Source organism: Cajanus cajan, chromosome 7 (genome assembly GCF_000230855.2).
Source record: "Cajanus cajan strain Asha chromosome 7, NIPB_CcT2T_4, whole genome shotgun sequence".
Taxonomy (NCBI): domain Eukaryota; kingdom Viridiplantae; phylum Streptophyta; class Magnoliopsida; order Fabales; family Fabaceae; genus Cajanus; species Cajanus cajan.
In genome coordinates, this window is record NC_138523.1 from 12200362 (window position 1) to 12223688 (window position 23327).

Sequence of the window (23327 nt, forward strand, 5' to 3'; positions counted from 1 at the left end):
CACTTCACACAAACCTTTACATCGCTCTAGTGGTTCATCGGTATCATTTTTGGTTTGATGGTAAAGTTAATGCCAATTTTCAATTAGTTATTGCTTTCATTTAGTTCAAGCAAATAATGGTTCAAGTTAGACCAATGGACCATCATTAATATAAGTGGTCCTTCATACACCACTAATGGCATCAATATGAAGTTCGCAACAGTACAATATACCTTCCACACCAAAGCACCACCTTTCCATCAAACCCTCGCAATAGTCAGTGGGGGATCCTTAACTACTGTATGTCGTCAAAGCACTAGTGACACTACTTGTGGTTCGTTCTCCACTTTCATTCTTCACTCACTACAAGAAAAATATAAATTTCGACGGAAAATTTTTGACGGAAATGGAACTGTTGAAAATTTCTGACAGAATTTTTCGAGGATATTTCTATCGAAATTTTTTGAAGAATTTATATTTCCGTCAGAAATTTCTGACGGAAATATAAATCCGTCAGAAATTTCTTATTTTTAATTCTTATTTTTAATTCTTATTTTTAATTTCTTATTTTAATTCTTATTTTCATTTTCTAAAATTTGATTTTTATTTTTAATTCTTATTTTTTATGTAATCATTTTTAACTACTTTTTATTTTTTTTTAAAAAAGATAAATAATTATATTAGGTGTCACCTACAACAATTACGTACTATTATCGTATTGATATTTAACACCTCTAAATTTTTTTTTAGTTTTTCAAAATAAATATTATTTATCTACCTTAAAATAATCAAACTAGTGAATTTATATTTTAGAGGGATGAAAATCAAAGAAAAATATTTTACTCATTTTACAAGTACGAAACAATCTTTATAAATCTTCCAAGGATGAAAAATAAAGAAAAAAATTTACAAAGACCAAAATCAAAATCACCCATCTTATAGGGACTAAAATATATTTAAACCTTCTAAATTAATATTTTCGATCTTAAAAATTATTTTAAATAAATAATATTTATTTTTAAATATTTATAAACTATTTAGAGATGTTAGTATATTGTCTTTAAAATTATAGTAAGCAAGTTCAAGTGTGAATATTTTCATATTTGTGTGTTTCATAAATTTTCTATTAAATAATTAGTGCATATATTAGTTTATTTAACATAAAAAGTAGTTTTATATTTTAGAAGAAAAAAATAAATTTTTTTATTTTCTAGAAGTGATAAGCTGAAAATTACATATATATATATATATATATATATATATATATATATATGGTGACGAATCCAGAAATTTTAGATAGTGGGGGCAATACTTATTTATATATTTGTAGTATTAAAAATTTTATATATAACTTTTAAAGGTATAAATGTATATTATAGTTATTTATTACAAGTTTTTTATATCTACGATTAGTATTAAAGATGAAAATAAATTAGGTCCCACTATATTTTATTATAATTTAGTTGGTTTGAACCTAAATTTCTTTAAAAATATATATCTTAAGTATGACTTATATATCTATCATAGATATTTTTTAAATGTTTAGGTAGAACTACAATCATAAAGACTTATTTTATAATAATTTAACAATATTAAAAATATAAAATAAATATGTTAAATTTTATAAAAATCCAGTTTAATTTATTTATGATATAAATATGTTTTTAATATCTAATATATATTTTTAGATGATAATTTATTTTAAAATATATCTTATAATAACAATTCTAAATGGAACATAAATCTTCTGATTTTTCTTATTTTGATTTTTTTAATCAATGTATACAATTTTACTATTTTGATTTTTTCAATCAACATATACAATAAATAACAAACACAAAAGATAAACATGCATGCTACAAATTTTATTTTATAAAAAATTATTTAATTTAATATATTACATTATATATGTGAATATTAAGACATATATATATATATATATATATATATATACTTATATATATATATATTATAATTAAACTTTTTTAAAAAGTTAATTCATTATTAAGAAATTTTTTTTATCACATGAGAATTAATTTCTTTTAAAAATTTGACAGATATCAAATAAATAAACATTTTTTCTGAATCTATATATTTATTTTATTAGAATATAATTTTTATTTTTTAAAATATATTATTTTTTAGATAAAAAATTATGTATATGTCAAATAGTAGTGGGGGCAAGTGCCCCACTATTCTAAACGTGCATCCGTCCATGTATATATATATATATATATATATATATGTGTATATATATATATATATATATATATATATAATATAGGCGATTATAATTATACCGGTGTAACTTTTACTAAGTATTATGCCGTTCAATAACTTTATATTAAATGTGAATTTTATAAATGCAAACGTTAAATTGAAAGTTCATATCACTTTATACGTGTATATCAAGTTTTGTTAAAATTGAACAACAACTGGAAGGTAATCAAAGTGTTCATATTTTAGTGTATTTTGAAATAAATATATTACATCAATTTTGTTTTATAAAAATGAAGTATCAAATCATCTTGGATTAATATTAAGTTTTGTATATATAATCTATAAGAGATATGAACTTTCAATCTAACAGTTAGATTTACCAAATTTACATTTAATATAAAGTTATTGAGCGGTGTAATACTTAGTAAAAGTCACATTTAATATATATATATATATATATATATATATATGAGGGGGATTATAATTACACCGGTGTAAATTTTACTAAGTGTTACACTGCTCAATAACTTTATATTAAATGTAAATTTTGTAAATTCAACAGTTAAATTGAAAATCTTTTACTCTTAAATCATATATACAAAATGTTATATTAATCGAAGATGATTTCTTATAAAACAAAATTAAATCTGTGAGAAAATTTATATTTTCGATGAGAAAATTTTTGTAGGAAAAGTTATATTATTGATGGAATATTTCAGACAAATTTATATTTGTCGAAAATGTAATAATTCGTTTTAAATTTGATATGAAAATATTATATATAATTAGATAAGATTTTGAGTTAGTATTTTATTAATAGTTGATAATTAGAAAATAAAACAAGAATAAATACATTTTTAAATTTTATATATTTGATTTAAGGTAAATAAATATATTAAATTAATTAATAATTTATTTAAAATATTAAAATTTAATTTATAAGTATGTAATAAATAAATATTTATAATTTTATAAATTATTAGATTAAATAATTTAAATTATAATTTTAAATAGAAATAAGTAAATGTTAATTATAAAAGTAAGGACATATAAATAAAGAATAATTAAATATATTATTATTATTATTATTATTCGTAATATAAAATTATTATATATTATTATTATAGTACAAATATGAGATTATATATTTGAGGATGACTTAAATGAATTAATTTGTACAGGGATGGGTGACCTGGAGCGTGCTTGACCTGGAGCGTGCTTGACCTGATAACATACATATACATTTCGGTAGCTTACTCATCAGAACTTCACAGTTAAGCGTGCTTGACCTGGAGTAGTACAGGGATGGGTGACCTTTTGGGAAGTTTCCCAGAAATTGCACAAGTAAGGATAAAACACGCTAAACAGTGAAATATCGTGAAATAGAACGCTTGAGAGGCCGAATATGAGGGTTGTTACATTAATAAACTTATTAAAATTAAAAAAAATTATAATTTTCAAATTTCTAATAGAAATTTTTGACAGAATTTTTCGACGGATTTGGAAATTTTTGACGGAATTTTTCGTCAGAAATTTCTAACAGATTTTTCTGTCAGAAATTTTCGATGGAATTTTTTGATGGATATTTCCGTTGGAATTTTTTGACGGAATTTTCCATCGGAAATTTCTAACGGATTAAATTATTTCCGTTCTGACGGATTGAAATTCGTCGAAAATTCGTATGAAATTTACCTATTTCCGTTAGCATTTTTCTTGTAGTGACTATGACTTTGAGTCCTGTCAAGTCTTCACGATGAACCCCACCATGGTCCTAACCCAAACTCTTCCATTGACTTACTCCTCCTTACCTTCGCCTCTACCAAAACACCACCATCTCCAAATTCCAAGTTGCAACATCACAAATCCAAAAGTACAAGGTCATGGCTAGGGATGACAAAACAAGTCAGTCTTACCCATTTAAGCCTAGTTCATTGTTGGCTTACCATAAATAGGTCGAGTTAGGCTAACTTGCCAAACAAAAACAGACCAAAAACCTCGGCTCGTCCCTCCTAAGGATCGGTTGACAGGCTGATAGGTCAACTTGCCAAAAAGAATTAAAAAAAACAAAAAATGGGGAAAAGAAAAAAAATTACATATTTATTTTGAGTTACTTTTTCAACATATTTTTTTTCTTAATATATAAAGAACCTATATAAATTAATGTATTTAAATAATTAAAAAAAATTAAATTATAATTGATTTAGTCATTTGATTTGCTTCACAATAAATCTTAAATTTGTTGCATAACAAAATAGATGTTTAATTATAATGATAATCATAGCTCTTATAGCAAATTTATTGTACAAAAAAATTCAAATTATATATAATAAAATAAATCAAACATACAACAGATTTGTTTCACAACAAATCACATATTATACATAAAATAAATTTAAAGCTAATTAATTAAACTTACATTAAAAATAATAAATAAACAAAAAAATATCTAAACAATAAATAGACGACGAGTCAACTTATCCTGGTCGATCCAATGGATTAGCAGGCTAACAAACTAAAACAAATAATTCAACCCATTAATTTTTTATGGACTAATAAACCGACTCACAAAATAGCCCGTTTTGCTACCCCAAGTCATGACACACCCCGGTATAGCATGGTCCACCCACTACTACAAAAGCACTATTCTACATCGGTTCTGGAAGGTAATTTACATCGGTTTTATAACTGATGTAGAATAGACCGACGTAGATTTGCGTTCAAATCTACATCGGTTGTCAGAAAACCGATGTAGATTTGCGTTCAAATCTACATCGGTTGTAAATAAAACCGATGTCGATTTGAACGCATATCTACATCGGTTCTACTTTAAACCGATGTAGATTGCTTTTAAAAAAAAAATTAGATTCTTAGCTGGTGCTCCACCAAGTGCTCTCCCGCAGCCAAGTACCGCACTAGATCACCGTTAAAGTTTTCATATCAGATGTGCATTAAGATGCGCAAAATTAAAAAGACTAACTTGTTAAAAATATAAAATCCATTCAATAATTATGAAATATATGCAGCTACAGATATGGTTCAATGCATCTTTTAGATCAATAAAAATTCAAATTATATGAAAATTCATCCCATGGTTGGACTAGAACCAAATCAGCAGCTGGATCACCTACTTGGAAAAAATCAATTACATGCCAAACTTCTAAAAATCATACCTTCACAAACTTTTAGCTATATTTGCCTATCACAATTAATATGACTGATAGTAAACACCTATTTCCCCTAGTAACCTATCGGCTTCGACAAAAAGAAATATGCCTCGACAGCCTTTTGCAACGCAAGAACAGCATGGCTCTGGAAACGGAGGTCAGTCTGAAAACACAACAAAACCCCAAATTATAGGCTATTAATCAAAAGACCATGCTTTTATAATAGCAGCAACAAAAAAAAAACAACACAATACCTTGGTTGGAATGGAACCAAATCAGCAGCTGGATCACCTACTACATGATCAGGAGCAGCAGTCTTATCCACTTAGATTATGGCATCACCGACTGGCCGATCCAGTTGCAATTCTGATCCAGTGACCGAGACATGATTTGGCTTAGCCAAGCCACCGACCAGCAGAGCATTCGGTGCAGTTGGATCAGCTAGATCACCTACATATTGACCAGTTTCAAACACACATGAATTGTGCCCAGCTAGAAATTTAGAAAAGGAAAAAAAACAACATAAGGAAATTTCCTCTCACTAGAAATTTGGGAAAAGCTTGTTCATCACTGAGCTTGGCTGCTTTATAGCTACAAATATGAGATGCTTGAGCGTGTTCAATGCTGTCAAACAAAAAAAAGAATCACAATGAGAAAAAGTATTTTTATAATAATTACTTTAAAACAAGATATACCAAGAAACAAATATTACATTTAAAATGCTTCAATCACCAGAATTAAGAACTAGTGATGACAATCACGCATATCCCCAAATGTTATCATGCAAGCCAAAGTGCCAAACTTCAATTAAACTAAAACATGACACAAATTAAGAACTTATTCACCCACTCCAAACCTATAAAAGATTAAGAACTATTAAAAGAGATGTGGACCATTTACATACCAGGCTTGACAACCTCCCCTGGATTTGACTTTATAAGAAGTTGACGACCATCCAAGTGAGTCAGCACAAATTGGAAGCCACATAAGGCCTCAGTGAGGGACAAGGAGTGCTCCACAAAATGGTCTTCAGACTTTCTTCTGAATTTGGGGTGTTCTTTCTGCTGAAGCACAAAGACTTTAATCTAGCATGTTCAATACATTTCAACCAAGCCTTTTCAGTCTAATAGCACACAACAACCATCCACCCGAAAAAGACCAGAACACAGTAAGCAAAACTATCTGCAAAACTCTTAGCATAAAAAAACAACACCAACTCTTTATTTCTCATAAATAATCACCAAAGTATAGAAAACAAAACGTGAAAGCAATCCACACTAATCACCAGGTGCGCTCGGTGGGCTCGAGCCTCTTCCAGATCCCCTCCACCACTGCCACGAGGGAGTCAAACTCGGTCAACAGGTGCGCGTTGGTGATCCACGAGACCCTGTCTTGGCTATCGGAGTTGGCTCTAAGGAAGAAGCCGAGTTCTCTGGAGGCGCAGAGGAGCTGCTCCATGTGCTGCGCGAACCACCGTACCTAGGAGGTGGGGTCGGCGGTGCTACGGTGGAAGTTGGAGAGGTTGAGGTGGTTTCTTCCGCCGGAGGAGGGGTAGACGGAGAGCTAGTCCTAGAGGATGAAGGTGTCGTGGTAGACAATGTGGTGCACGGCCAGGCACTTGAGGGTGACGGTGGCATGGTGCGTGGCGTTGAGGCGGTCCATGAGGAGGTCGACTAAGGCGGAGGCAGTGGTGCGTGACCCATCGGCGGAGGAGATGAGCGTGGCGAGGTGCTTGCGCGTGGGGGGCACGGAGGAGTCGTGGGTGGTGGGGGCACAGGGGGGAGAGGGTGGTCCATTAGGAGAGTAGCGCCTCCTTGCTCTGCGATGCTTTCTCTTTGATTATTCTGATTAGGAGTATTGAACGACGGTCAAGTGGGGGAGTCAGAGGGGGAGGCGACGACGACGGCGTAGGAGTGGAGGAGGTGGCGATGGAATCGAAGAGGGCTTTGGCGTCTTGGAGGTTTGGGGATTTGAAGAGAGGGGGAGTGTGCACCCGCGCGAGAATGTTAGGGTTTCATTTCTACATCGGTTATAAGCAAAACCGATGTAGAACAACTCCCCAGATTTTTTTTCTACATCGGTCATAAGCAAAACCGATGTAAATATATTTGTATTTTATATTTATTTACAAGTTTGCCACCGCGTTTATGATTTACATCGGTTCTGGTAGAACCGATGTAAATGTGGCGATGTTAAATACTGTTTTTGTAGTAGTGACCATACACTTTTTTGCTACATTGTGCATGACAAAACCTAGATCTGTAGTCATATACCTCCTTCACATCTAAAATTTTAGTCCTGCAACTCCTCCTTTAACGATCCACCGAAATCCACAAAATCTCTTCCCATAAGATACATGCATCCTAATGAATAGCAACAACGAAATCATTCAAATCTTTTCAAGTTAGAAACTAGACTCAAAGAAAGAAGGGAAGGAAAGGGAGAAAAAAAATGACACCACTTGCTAGAGCCGATTTTTAGTTGCTTCACACCGTGGAAGGTCGTGAGTATTGGTAAAGATGCATATGGTGTGGAGGGATGTAGACAAATTTATTCTAGATTAGATTAATCTAATGATAAATTAATGTGGTCTACCATAAACCACATTGTCTTATTCCCTCTGAAGCAGGGATACGTGAAATCTTATCCCGTATCCGTATCAGATACGTATCCGATACAGATACGTTTTGATACGTGAAGGATATGTATCTCAACCGTATCCACGCTGATTTTGTTAAAAAAAGAAAAAAAAATATTTTCCAGATTTGTTCCTATACGGATGCATTATTCAGAAATCAAGCATAAAATATCAAGAAAACACATAAATTTGAGACAAAGATACTTTGCATTCCAAAGCCGGATCAGGATTCGTTGTAGCGTTTGGGCACCGGATCAGACTTAGCAAACAACCACACACTAGTGACCCAGGTAAAGAATATAATCTCCTTTTCTCCATTATTCTTCCGGTAAGGTTTCCAATACCTTCATGCGCAGCAAAATGAAACCTGTTAAAGAGGATGCATAGTAACCAAAAAGTATTTTCAATTTTTCACTATTTTGTCTTTATGCTTTCTGATGTTGTGTGGCAAAATGTATTTCACTTTTGAATGACAAAGTGTGTGTTGTGCAATCACTGTGCTAATGTGCTTACGTTTCACTTTTTTTCCTTTTTGATATTGCATTGTGCTGTTTGTATAGTACCTTTATTTAATTTTATAATTTATTTAAAAATATAAAAGGTGTTAGCATAAAATTATTAATTTTATGAATATTAAAAAAATGGATAATTATTTTAACAATTATACACGGATAATTTGTAACAGCCCAATTTTCACTGGGCCAAGGGCCCAATTAGGGTGGATCAGTAGCCCGGAATGGGCCATTCCAAATGACTAAATATACCTATGTTTCATTGCCCAGAACGGGCCGTTCCAAAAGTGGAACGGGCCGTTCCAAATGATGAAATTGAACCCATTTTTAAGTAGCAGAACGGGCCGTTCCAAAGTAGAAAATTTGCCTATTTGGGTTGTTCCAGAACGGGCCGTTCCCAAAGTGAAACGGGCCGTTCCGGAATAAGAAAAATGCTTAAAATATTTTAGTTGGAACGGGCCGTTCCAGTGGAAAATTTTGTGTATACTTGAAGGTTCCGGAACGGGCCGTTTCGCTTTCAGTACAGGCCGTTCCGGTAGGTGAGCCAGAATTCCTATAAATAGACCCTCATTTCTCTCATTTTCACACACCTTCTCTTCTTTCTCTCTTATGCTCTTCTTTCCTCTTCTTCTCTCTGAAGACCAAGAGGAACTCAGAGGATGAGGTTCTGCCCCAGTTTTAGTCCCGGTCCTTGTTTAAGGAAAGAAAGGAGGAGGTTATGCCCTAGTTCCTATTTATCCAGGTACGGGAGAAAAAGGGATTATTTATATGTAGGGTTACATGAGGGAATTGGGTAGAGGAAGAGCCCTTAGGGTTAACAATAATTTTATAATTATTTCTGTTTGGAGAATTAATTGTCTTATGTGATTCTATATATATTTAGGACTACGAATATATGTTTAATTTGTAAAAATGATGCTCTGGGAGAGAACGAAATTATAGAAAAGTGCCTGTAAGTTAGGTTGTGAAAATTGGATGATTTCTGTTTGAGGAATTGAGGATCTCATTAGATTCTGTATGTGTTGAGGATTATAAATATGCTAATAATTTGTAAGAATGATGATCTGGGAAAGAGAACGAAATTGTAGAAAAGTGTTTGTGAGCTAGGTTTTGGGACAATTGGGGATTTTACTATTTATGTTAAAATTATATTAAATTGATAATTCTATTGTTTATTATATTAATTTATGAATGTTATTATTATATTATTTAATAAGAATTGATGATCTAGATGTGAATTGCTGGAGGGATTTGTAAACCCTTATTTTGTTGAGTATGTGATATGGAATTGTGTATGTGATATGAAATCATGATATGAGATGAGATGTTGTATGGACATGATTAAAAATGTGATTGCGATGTGTTTCCTCACACTAATGACTAGGGATGGCACGACCCCTGGGTAAGTGGTGCTACAGGGAGGGCGTGACCCTAGCATGGTGTGGGTTAAGTAAGACAGTTAACACACACCACTTATGTCGATTATGGCAGCCCTGACATAGGGTTAATTGCAAGAGACTGTATGGATTGTAATGTGATTGTGGTTCCTCACACTCATACTTCAGGGACGAGCGTACTCCTGAATGATCAGGGATGATACGAACCCTAGGTAGGTGATGCTTCATGGACGAGCGTACTCCTGGATGATCAGGGATGATACGAACCCTAGTATGGTGTGGGTTGAGTGAGGCAATTAACCCGTATCACTTGTGTCAGATGTGGCGAGGTCTTGGCATAGTGTTAATTGTAAGATTGGCTTGAATTATGGATGTGGAAATGATATTGTTAATCGTAAAATTGTGTGGATTGTGATGGATTGATAAATTATGATACATGCTTGTATATATATGAATTATGATTTCATTATGATGTGGTTGTATGTACTTTGCATGTAGATATTTTCTTTTCTCACCGTATAAATTGTGGATGTTTTAGGTGAGGAAGATCCGGTTACGAGTGACATCTAGAATGCCAACAGTTGAACTGTGGGTATGCTCTGATATTGTGACATCAGGGCAGAGGATTTTTAGGACATAGATTTTATATGGATTTGGAATTGTAAATATGATTTTGAAAACAATTTGTAAACTTTCAAGTTTTATTTTCAATTATTATGTTGGTTATTGATAAATGAATATGAAGGTTTATGTGAACCCTTTTACTAACTTTAAAAATTTTATTCTTTAGTTTATTTATATGATTATATTTATATATGTGTTGGGGTAGTAAGGGTGTCACATTTAGTGGTATCAGAGCAGGTCGATTCAATCGGTCGTTAGTTATGAGTCTGTTATGCTTGTTTGATAGAAGAATTATGTAGTGAAATGAATTGTGAAACTTATTGATATGCTGGTATGATGATTGATTATGTTTGTTGTTATTATGTACTATAAATGTTTTGCTTTAGGATGAGGATAATGATATGATGATGATGTTTCTCTTATGTTGTTAGTGTCGTACCTATATATTGTTTTCTCAGAATTCGACTGAAAGACATGATATAGCTTAGTTGATGATTACTCATTGGTTTTGATACTTCTTACTTATGTAAGAAGTAGTGGTTGAATAGTATCGCTCGTGTTGCGAGCACATGTGCCAGTAATAGTGAACGAAGCCTTGTGCTAGCCAACTAGAACTATTAGAACCTTGGGTGTGAGTGATACATTGATTTGTCGAGTGTACTAAGAGTTTACGATTGATGGAATTTCTGACATCTATAGTTGTAGCGGTTGAATCTAAGGTGGTTGTCTCCTTGGTGAGAGATTGAAATGACGGTAATTTCCTTGAGTGTTAGTACTGGCATGTTAACCATTTATGGTTTAGGTAGCACGTAAGTTTTATTTTCTAAAGTCTGTTGTGCTAAATATGTGAGTTGTTTTGGTGGGAGGCTTGAATGGGAAGTTGAGGTGTGAGTTTGGAAGAGTTGAGGTATTTTTGTGGCATTAGATATATTGATACACTATTGCTGTTTGGTGTAGAAAATATTTTAACTACAGTTTTGTTGTGACAGTATGAGTATCGTATTGACAGAATTAAATTGTTGCGGTCTTCATGAAGAATGTGGCTTTGGATATTATCTTTCCAATGGAACTGGAAAAAGATAAAACGGAGGTCTAGAACTTTAGTTATGACTGCTTTGGTGATCAGAAGTTTATTATTTTAATATTTTCAAGTTATAGTGTCTTTTGTGAAATTACTTAATATTTTATAATTTATATTTTTATGATTCATATTTCAGAGTGATTAAAATTTTTAAGTTGTGTAATTTATTTAACAATTAACAATTTAACATAGATATACTTTTTTTTTGCAGAAGCATAAAAATTTATTTATGATGTCAACAACAAATGCTTCTGGTTCTGATTCTAATAACAATTCTAAAATTCCAAGTAAGTTCGTTTCTGCCGATGTTGTACAAGATGATCATGCTCCTCTTTGGTGTTATGTTAGCATATTAGATAAAAGTTCAAAAGGGGAGGGGAGAATAAGATTTGGCCTTGTAATTTTTGTCAAAAGGTTTATAAAAGTTCTTATTCGAGAGTTAAAACTCATTTGTTGAGGATTTATGGAACTGGAATTTCTGTATGTGCAAGTGTAAATGATCAATATTTGGTTGAATTGAAATCAATTGTTGAATTGGATGAAAATAATGTGAAACCTAGGCATGTCCCATTACCTACAGAGAAAATGCATCAGAGTTCTTTATTGAAAAAGAGAAAAGTTGATCCTTTGGAGAAAGCATTTAATTTAGAAAATTGAGATAATCTCAAAGCTTTCATTGCTAGAATGTTTTATTCTTCTAGATTGCCCTTTAACCTTGCCATAAATCCCTATTATGTGAATTCTTATTCATTTGCTGCAAATCACATGCTTAATGGTTTTCTCCCTCCTGGATACAATGCCTTGAGGACAACTCTCTTACAACAAGAGAAGGCACAAGTTGAGAGGTTACTTAAACCTATTAAATCGACTTGGAATGCAAAAGGTGTTAGCATAGTATCTAATGGATGGATAGATGTCCAAAGAAGACCTTTATTTAATTTTATGGCTACAAGTGAAAGGGGTCCAATATTTTTAAAAGCTATTAATAATGCTTCTGATGAGATTAAAAACAAACATTATATGGCTGATAAGACGATAGAAGTTAAAAACAAGTAGGAGAACACAATGTTGTTCAAATTATAACAAATAATGCTCCTGTATGCAAAGGTGCTGGAATGATTGTTGAAATTTCTTTTCCTAAAATTTTTTGACTGCTTGTGTTGTTCACACATTGAACCTTGCATTAAAGAATATATGTGCTGCCAAAAATACTGAAAGGAATGAGGTAGCTTATGTTGAATGTAATTGGATTACTCAAGTTGTTGATGATGTTTCTTTTGTTAGGAACTTTATCATGAATCACTCAATGAGATTGGCAATTTTCAATCACTTTTCACCTCTAAAATTGCTTGCTATAGCTAAAACACGCTTTGCATCTATTCTAGTGATGTTAAAGAGATTTAAACTTTTGAAAGGTACTTTGCAATCGATGGTTATTAGTGAAGAATGGAACTCTTATAGAGAAGATGATGTGGGTAAGGTCCAAGCTGCAAAAGAATTTATTTTGAATGATGTGTGGTGGGACAAAATTACATATATTCTTAATTTCACCGAGCCTATTTATAGTATGCTTAGGGCTTGTGACAAAGATAGTCCCACACGTCATTTGGTCTATGAGATGTGGGATAGTATGATAGAAAAAGTAAAGACGTATATATATAGATATAAAGGAAAATAGTTAAATGATACATCAACATTTTATGAAGTTGTTTATTCTATACTAATTGATAGGTGGACTAAGAGTTGCACCCCTCTCCACTACATGGCTCACTCTTTGAATCATAGGTAAAATTAGTCTATTAAATATTTATTTGTTTTCATTATTTATTTATAAATAATTTGATAGTTACTACATTTTTTTATTTATTAACTTTTTATTTATTCACGGGTACTACAGTGATGAATGGCTTCAAGAGGCTCCAAATAGAATTTCCCCACATGAGGATGAAGAAATTTCTATGAAAAGAAATAAATGTTTAAAAAAGCTTTTCACAACAACTGAAGAAAGAAGAAAGGTTTCTCTTGAATATATTGATTTTCATCAAAAGCTCATAATTTTGCTTCTTTTGACTCAATTGAAGATAGATTGACATTAGATGCTAAATCCTGGTGGGTAATGCATGGTTCTTCTGCCCCTCTCCTTCAAAAACTTTCTTTAAAGCTTCTTGTACAACCTAATTCTTCATCTTATTGCGAAAGGAATTGGAGTACTTATTCCTTCATTTACTCCCTGAAAAGAAATAAGTTGAACCCTAAAAGAGCAGAAGACTTGGTTTATGTACATACTAATTTGCGACTCTTGTCTAGGAAAAGTGAAGAATATATGCAAGGGAGTACTAGAATGTGGGACATTGGTGGAGATGCATGGGGTAGCTTTGATGGTGTTGAAAATCTTGAAGTGGCGTCATTATTTCTTGATGAACCAAAAATGAAAGTTGTCTTATTTACAGATGATAATCAAGGAGGAGATGAAATTGATACTATTCCTATTTCTTGACAATAAAAAATGATTTATAATTTTTTTTAGTAATGTTTAAAATTTAAAAAGAAAGAAATGTATTCTTAATTTTGATTTTTGAATGATATTTATTTGCAATTACTATTTTATATATATTAATTTAATTTTTTTTAATACATATCATAAACGTATCGTATCCTATATTTTCAAAATTTTACGTATCTTCGTATCAGATACGTCTCGTATCCGATATGCATATCATATCCGATACGCGTATCAGATCAATACCCAATACTCGTATCGTATCCATGCATCATAGCTTATTCCCAACCTTAGCCTCTGTCATGGTTTGATATGTTATTGTTTCAATTCTCTTTTTTTTGTTTGTTTCTTTTAGTTTATCAATTTGAGATGTTGGTTCAAGTGCTGAAAATTGATTTTGTGTTGATATAATCAATTAGTGTGTTTATAATGCATTTGAGTCGGTGGATAATCGTAACAATGACTCGATCTGCTCTCAATTTTTGTTTATGATATTGGATTGTGCTTGAATGCTTTTAATCGATTTTAATTACCCACTTAAAATCAATTATGTAATCAATTTCTCCTCTCATTTTCCATTTATATATGATTTTGATTTTTTTTTTGTGTGTTTATGATATTAGATTGTGTTTGTATGCTTGTAATTATTTTGTTGGAACACATTTAATTGACACATATTTCACGTCAATTAGAAGAGCAAAATAGTAAATCTATAATAAATTTTTTTTACTTGATCCAAACCAAATAACTTTATATTATTATTTATTCTTAATTTTTTTTATTTCTTTTAAACTAAACATCCTAAAATTTCACCTTATTTTATATTTATTTTTCTCTATCTTATTTACATTCACTTTATTTATTTTCTTGCTACCAAACATAATTTTAGAGAGATAAAAACAAATGAATGATATAATTGATTGTGTGATATAATAAGAGAAATATAAATAGTGTTAGTTAATATAAATTTACATAATCAGTGTGATTAATACAGTGTAGTATGATTAATAGATAATCTTATCCTTTAAACACATGGTCAAGATTTAATGCACATATGTATTTATAGAAACTTTCCACTTTTCGCTATCTCTTTTTATTTTTGCAATACATTATTATTCTTCACAACTATCAATTTTCCCCCTTTTTTCACTACAACAAAAGAGATATTGACAACATTTGAAAAAATGTTGTCTAAGTATATACAAATATTTTTAATTTAACTTTTTAATATATTATCAAATGTTATATATACTCTATGTTGATAAAAAAAATTAATAATATTTTTATATATTTATGATAACATTTTAAAATTGTAACCAAAGTGGTATTTTATAATATTTTAATAATTTTAAAATTTTGTAAACTTTATAAAATCATGATAATTAATTTTAATATAAATAGTGTTGTTACTTGTACTTTGTAACTATTGTCTATAAGTTTTTTAAGACTAAAGACATCTTAAGTCAGTCACGGATAAATTTAAATTAAATATCAAAATTTATTAATGTACTCTTGTTTCATTAATTAAATACCAAAATTTATTAATGTACTACTCTTTATATGTCCTTTTTTACTTGATGTAAAATTTTAATTTTGGAAATCAATCCAAAATGTTAAATGCAATAGTATTTTCTTTTTCTCTATTTTTCATGAATGTATATACTATCCACCTGGGTGTTAAAAGAAACACTTCAAAGATATATTCACATTGCTTTCCATTTCTTCCGTAACCAATTGTTATGCATTGAGGGTTACCACACACATATACATGTCTCCACATTGGTAAGATATTGTCCGCTTTAGGTCCAGTCCTCACGGTTTTGCTTTCAGATACCACCCAAAAGGCCTCTTAACCAATGGAGACAATTGTGTATATATAAAACCCATGTCCATCCTCTTATTTGAATGATGTGGGACTTTGCTTGTTTCCCAACAATCTTTCCCTCAAACAAAGGAGCACGGTTTATCCCTCTCTTTGCAGTAGAAACCACTACAAGAAAAATGCAAATTTTCGACGAAAAATTTTTGACGGAAAATTTCTATCAGAAATTTTCTGTTGGAAATTTCTGACGGAGTTATATTTCTGCCAGAAATTTTTGGCAGAATTTTCCGTCAAAAATTTCTGAGAGAAATATAAATCCATCGGAAATTTTCCGTCAAAAATTGCCGAGGGATTTATTTTTCTGTCTGAAACTTCTGACGGATTTATATTTCCGTCAAAAATTTCTTATTTTTAGTTTCTTATTTTTAATTTTATTTTTGATTCTTATTTTCATTTTCTAAAATTGGAATTTTTATTTTTAATTCTTATTTTTTATGTAATCATTTTTTACTACTTTTTATTTTTTTAAAAAAAGATAAATAATTATCTTAGGTGTCACCTACAACAATTACGTACTATTATCGTATTGATATTTAACACCTCTAAAGTTTTTTTAGTTTTTTAAAATAAATATTATTTATCTACCTTAAAATAATCAAACTAGTGAATTTATATTTTAGAGGGATGAAAATCAAAGAAAAATATTTTACTCATTTTACAAGTAGGAAACAATTTTTATAAATCTTACAAGAATGAAAAATAAAGAAAAAAATTTACAAAGACCAAAATCAAAATCACCCATCTTATAAGGACCAAAATATATTTAAACCTTCTAAAATTAATATTTTCGATCTTAACAATTATTTTAAATAAATAATATTTATTTTTAAATATTTATAAACTACTTAGAGATGTTAGTATATTGTCTTTAAAATTATAGTAAGCAAGTTCAAGTGTGAATATTTTCATATTTGTGTGTTTCATGAGTTTTTTCTATTAATTAGTGCATATATTAGTTTATTTAACATAAATAGTAGTTTTATATTTTAGAATATTTTTTTTTTTATTTTCTAGAAGTAATAAGCTTAAAATTACACACACACACACACACACACACACACACACACACACACACACACACACACATATATATATATATATATATATATATATATATATATATATATATATATATATATATATATATATATATATATATATATAATATAGGAGGTTATAATTATACCGGTGTAACTTTTACTAAGTATTACGCCGCTCAATAACTTTATATTAAATGTGAATTTTGTAAATCCAACCGTTAAATTGAAAGTTCATATCACTTTATACGTATATATCAAATTTTGTTAAAATTGAACAACAACTGGAAGGTAATCAAAGTGTTCATATTTTAGTGTATTTTGAAATGAATATATTACATCAATTTTGTTTTTATAAAAATGAAGTATCAAATTATCTTGGATTAATATAAAATTTTGTATATATATATATATATGAGGGGAGTTATAATTACAGTGGTGTAAATTTTACTAAGTATTACACCGCTCAATAACTTTATATTAAATGTTAATTTTGTAAATCCAACCGTTAAATTGAAAATTCTTTACTCTTAAATCATATATACAAAATGTTATATTAATCAAAGATGATTTCTTATAAAACAAAATTAAATCTGTCGAAAAATTTATATTTTCGATGAAAACTTTTTTTTGTAGGAAAGACTATATTATTGATGAAATATTTTTGACAAATTTATATTTGTCGAAAATGTAAGAACTGATTTTAAATTTGATATGAAAATATTATGATATAATTAGATAAGATTTTAAGTTAGTATTTTGTTAATGGTTGATAATTAGAAAATAAAAAAAGGATAAATATATTTTTTGAATTTTATATGTTTGATTTAAGATAACTTACAAAATAACTCTTGGTAAAGTTATTCCGCTCAATAACTCATGGTGTGTGTTGAATTTCGTCAATCCAATTAATTTTTAAATTAAAAGTTATTAAATTTTACTAATAATTAATATAAAAATAATTAATTAGCTTTGGAATAAATTATTTGCTAATTAACAATATAATTGAAACATTAATTATTTTAAATTATTTAACTAAAATCTTATTGATAATTTATTATATGATCTTAATATTTTTGTATAGCTAATATCTGATTTTAAATTTGATACGAGAATATTATGATATAATTAGATAAGATTTTAAGTAAGTATTTTATTAATGGTTGATAATTAGAAAATAAAATAAGGATAAATACATCTTTTGAATTTTATATGTTTGATTTAAGGTAAATAAATATATTAACTTAATTAATAATTTATTTAAGATGTTAAAATTTAATTTATAAGTATGTAATAAATAAATATTTATAATTTTATAAATTATATTATCATTATAAATTATAAAATTAAATAATTTAAATTATAATTTTAAATAGAAATAAGTAGAAGTTAATTATAAAAGTAAGTACATATAAATAAAGAATAATTGAATATATTATTATTATTATTATTATTATTATTATTATTCGTAATATAAAATTATTATATATTATTATTATAGTACAAGTATGAGATTGTATATTTGAGGATGACTTAAATGAATTAATTTGTACAAGTTATACCGAGAACATACATATACATTTCGATAGCTTACTCATCAGAACTTCACAATTAAGCGTGCTTGACCTGGGGTTGTATTAGGATGGGTGACCTTTTGGGAAGTTTCCCAAAAATTGCGCAAGTAAGGATAAAACACGCTAAAAGTGAAATGTCATGAAGTAGAACCCTTGAGAGGTCAAATATGAGTACTGTTACATTAATAAATTTTATTAAAATAAAATATATATATAATTTCTGAAAAATTTCTGACAGAAAATTTCGTCGAAAATTTCTGACGAAAAAGGGTCAATTTCTGACGGATTTTTTTTTCCGACGCCACTTTTTCCGATGGAATCCGTCAGAAAAAATAAAATCCGTCAGAAATTGACCCTTTTCCGTCAAAAATTGACCCTTTTCCGTCAAAAATTTTCGTCAGAAATTAGCATTTTTCTTGTAGTGAACTATTGATCCACGAGTATGCCCATAAAGCTCACTCACGCTCTAAGTGTTTGCACCGCCACTTCATTGTGACCTCACAGCAGCGAGACACGCCTCCTAACCCTCCATTGTTAGAAAGACTTCCGACACAAGGGATCCCAAACTTGAATCCACCTGCCAACCATCATACTTGTCAAGTCTATTTGTCACCTGATATAACCATTGACTCTGATTCCACTTGTTGGGAACAAAAAATCTTCTTTTCTTTTACGCACAATAATGATGACGAAAAACTTATTAAAATAACACCATAAAAGAAATTGGAAAAGATCACACAAATTTGTTTAACGTGGTTCAACCCCTCATGCCTATGTCCACAAGGATGTTTATTATTTATCTCAAAATGTATTACATATATATGAAAATCCTTGTCCCTTCAAGTTTTGTGGATTAAACTTGGAAACCCCCTTCTCACAAGTTTTCTGGCGAAACTTGAAAACCTCTATTCACAAGTTTTCTGACGAAACTTGGAAACCCTCCTTCATATGACATTCTCTCTCATTTAAGGCGGTGACCCCCTCTACTTGTTAGGTGATTCTTCTCATCTCAAGAGTCTCTATTTATTGACTTTACATCAAATCTTAAAAGAGGAAACAAATCTCTAAAATAAATATAATATATTTTAATTCTGAATAATATCTTAAAAAAATTAATATCTTTTAAAATCTAAATACTATCTTAGAGATTTGAATTTGAAAATAAATTTGAATTGTTTTCTCAATCCCCACAATCAATTGGAGGTAAACTAATTTACAGTAACCGAATGACAATTTGTTAAAAAGCTTTAAGACGGTCTATTCTAGCTCACGATCCATTGAACGGATCCACATTTGTTTCTTCAAAGATAGTTAAAAATTTCATTAATTTCCTTCTCCTATCATTTTCAGCAACAAAAATCCATGTCTGTTGTTACTAGACCACAAAAAGAAAAGGATGTGAACATACAAAGTGTAAAATTAGTATGTAAGAGTTTAATATTCAAATATACTACCAGCTAATTAGCTATTATCATTGATATATTTATTTATTTGTTTATAAAAATTAACAACTTATTATAAATGATGGGTTTGTAATTAGAGGAAGATATAAAATAAAAATCAAATCAAACGTAGAAAATCCCTAAAATCAAGACATACGCAATGGCGTACGTGTTGTCCAGCACCTAATAACACAGTCCTTCAGTTTTCTGCCTATTGCAAACCAGTGATAAATATATGCATACTCGGAGGTTTCGTGCGTATTTAGTTAATAATTCAGATTAATTTTAGAGTCCAAGAGGCAGACAAACTTACACCATACATAATAACTTCATTAATTTGTGATGAAGCTAATTATTTGCAATTGATTTCCAAGTTGCTGACAAAACAAAACTAGTACTATACTGTGTTGTCTCTAAATGAATGCTCATGAATCAGTTGCGGCAACATCACAAAACCCTACCTAATTAATTGGTTGGAGACTAAAACATGGCGAAAAGACAAGGAGAGAAGGAAGAAAAGAATACAATAAACCTCGTCCTTGTAAATTTTGGCATCGTAGAATCCCACGTCAGTAATATTCCTTTGTGCTGTCCGGAACACATGTCACTACTACTCATTATATGAATAAGAAGAAATCCATGTTTTACGTTCTCCCCGATGTTCAAAAATCTTTGTTGGAAATAATTGAAAGGGAAAACAGATTTTAGTGATGTTATCTGTCCATTCTTAATCAACTTGTTTAGAGGTTGAATCTTAAAATTTGAATCTTACTTTTATAAGATATGAAATAAATTATATTATAAAAGAAATATGTTTATATTATGTATTTAGCATCTCTAATAAAAATTAATTATTATTTTTAAAAGTAAATATTCAAAAAACATGAATTATTATTTGCAAGCATAGATATTTTATATAAATATTATATTTTGAAAAGATAACAATATTGAGAAAGTGCAATTTAACTGTTGACGAATTTGACATTGGATAAGTTAAGCGAATTGAATTGAATCCAGTGTTTTCTCTTTATCTTTTGTGTTTTTAATTTATAATTCTGTTACAGAACACGCTCTCCAACCCAGATGTCCGTCCTTCCCTACGCCAAGCTGGCTTACAGCCGAACCCTTCACAGGCCGCAATTCAGAAACAACTGGTTTGCACTTCAATATACTCGCATACTCTCACACCTCCATAAATGGCTTCCCTCAATATCCAATTTCAGTCACAACACACAACACACACAAACACACCATGCATCCCAGCAGCAGCAAAGGCTTTTCCGGTTGCTACCGCGGCGTCAGGCGTAGGGCAAACGGCAAATGGGTGTCCGAAATCCGTGAGCCCAAGAAACCTAACAGAATTTGGTTAGGCACCTTCCCTACGCCTGAAATGGCCGCGGTAGCCTATGATGTCGCAGCATTAGCTCTCAAGGGTATAGATATGAATATTATTTATGTGCAATACGAATATTCAAAGTATACAATACTTTACTTTGTCTTAACATCTGTGTTTGATATATATCGATACTTTCAGATACTTTATTTGTGTTTGATATTAATACTTTTGGATACTTTATTGATATTTTATCGACATTTATTGATAAAATATTTAAAGATGTTGTTTCTTAATTAACTAAATTTTAAGATAAAGAAAAGAATGAGATTGATGCTATTTCTAATTTGTAGAAAATATGGTAAGTGATTTATGATGATAATGGTGTATGATTTTTATTATCTTTTTGCTAATGTGACCCTATATGTGATGGTTTATTTGTTCATTCATAGGTAAGAATGCTGAGCTCAACTTCCCTGACTCCGCTTCTTCTCTTCCTGTTCCTGCTTCGCTCTCTGCGCATGACATTCAGGTGGCGGCGGCGGCGGCGGCGGCGGCTGCTGGAGCAGCTAAGGATGCCATGCGAACGCAGGCAGAGGATAATAATGTTTCAGCGGCGCAAGAGAAGCAAACAGCAGTGATGAGTAGTAACCAGTTTGTGGATGAGGATTTGATCTTTGACATGCCTAATGTTCTCATCAATATGGCTGAGGGAATGCTGCTTAGTCCTCCTCCTTTTGATATCGGTGGTGAACCTAATACCCCAGAAAACATGGAACAAGAGACAAGCCTGTGGAATTTCCCCTAAGAAGGATTATAATTAATTAATTATAAAACCCTTTTTAGTTTGGTACTAATAAATAAATAAATAAATATATATATATATATATATATATATATATATATATAACTATATATATGTTGCATGGATATTGCTTGAAGAAAAAAAAATAGGGGACATAAAAGGTGTCCTGTAATGAATTATGGGCGAACTCTCACATCAAAGCTTTTGCTTGGTCGTGACGAAATTACTGTGATGTGAGTTAAGAGTAGTGTTAATATTTTTCTTTTTATTTTGGTTCTAATTTTTGTTTCCTTATTTATAGATACAACTAGTTCTCTCTTCGTTGAGGAGAGGTTAATTAGCTGCTAGGTTGCAGTTAAGTTTTGTAGGCTTTCCTTTTCCTTTATATATATGTCTGATGTGTTAAATAATATTTTAGGCCATATATTGGTGTTGATTTCTGATCGTGTAGCGTTGTAGCCGCGTTTCTTTAAACTCTAAAACCCTGAAATATTGGAATCAATCACTGTTTAAGAACTCACTTAAATCTGATTTATCGTGGCCTCTAACTTGCGAATTGGATTGAAAATCAACCTCCTTCTGTTTTCTCTCTGGGTCTCTCTCTCTCTCTTATTTTATCTCCCTAATCAGAAAATGTTTTATGGTAAAAAATTAATAAACACTCTCTCATGCTTGTTATTTATTTAGTTTGCTGTTGAGTGTCAATTTCTAACTGAAGGAATAAGAAAAGACAAACAAAAGCGGAGACATGTAATTTGTTGGTTCTTTCCGACACACCAAGCACTAGGATTTTGTAGGTTTTTGGTCATCTATTTGCCACCTTGAACTAGTTATTGTTAATTCCTTAAATGACCGGATAACCTCTTCTCATAGTTTTAGAAAGCTCTCAAGGTAATTAAGCATACACTCCTTTTACAACTCACTTACACCTTAATTTTTCTTTGTATTTTTATTATGATTTTCCTATTACAATAAATATATATATATATATATAATATCTATCACTTTTTCTTCCTATTTTATCATTTTTTATATTTTATCTTTCTTTTCTATGAAAATTTATTAGATATTTTAAAACTATTAAGTGTCTGTAATTCCAACCAATTATCATAAGACAAAAAGGCTTAATTTTTTTAACT

General features: G+C 30.3%; 1 protein-coding gene and 1 pseudogene across 2 annotated transcripts; one reads left to right on the plus strand and one right to left on the minus strand.

Moving 5' to 3' along the window:
- Positions 1-5176: 5176 nt before the first annotated feature.
- On the minus strand, positions 5177-7368 carry LOC145949834 (putative clathrin assembly protein At4g40080; annotated as a pseudogene). Its single transcript, XR_014428182.1, has 2 exons — positions 5618-7368; positions 5177-5526 (listed from the first exon to the last, which is right to left on the minus strand). The product of XR_014428182.1 is annotated as a putative clathrin assembly protein At4g40080 (transcript).
- A 13541-nt stretch (positions 7369-20909) lies between these two features.
- LOC109811291 (ethylene-responsive transcription factor ERF024) lies at positions 20910-22631 on the plus strand. Its single transcript, XM_020374990.3, has 2 exons — positions 20910-21483; positions 21836-22631. Exons 1-2 carry the CDS (start codon positions 21303-21305, stop codon positions 22189-22191), a joined length of 537 nt encoding a protein of 178 aa, XP_020230579.1. The 5' UTR covers positions 20910-21302; the 3' UTR covers positions 22192-22631.
- The last annotated feature ends 696 nt before the right edge of the window (positions 22632-23327 follow it).

What these genes read in the sequence shown, in the direction of transcription:
- LOC109811291 (XM_020374990.3), top strand. Translation starts at nt 21,303, where the DNA reads ATGCATCCCAGCAGCAGCAAAGGCTTTTCCGGTTGCTACCGCGGCGTC. An exon ending in CGCAGCATTAGCTCTCAAGG is followed by an intron (nt 21,484 to 21,835) that starts GTATAGATATGA and finishes GTTCATTCATAG; the next exon opens with GTAAGAATGCTGAGCTCAAC.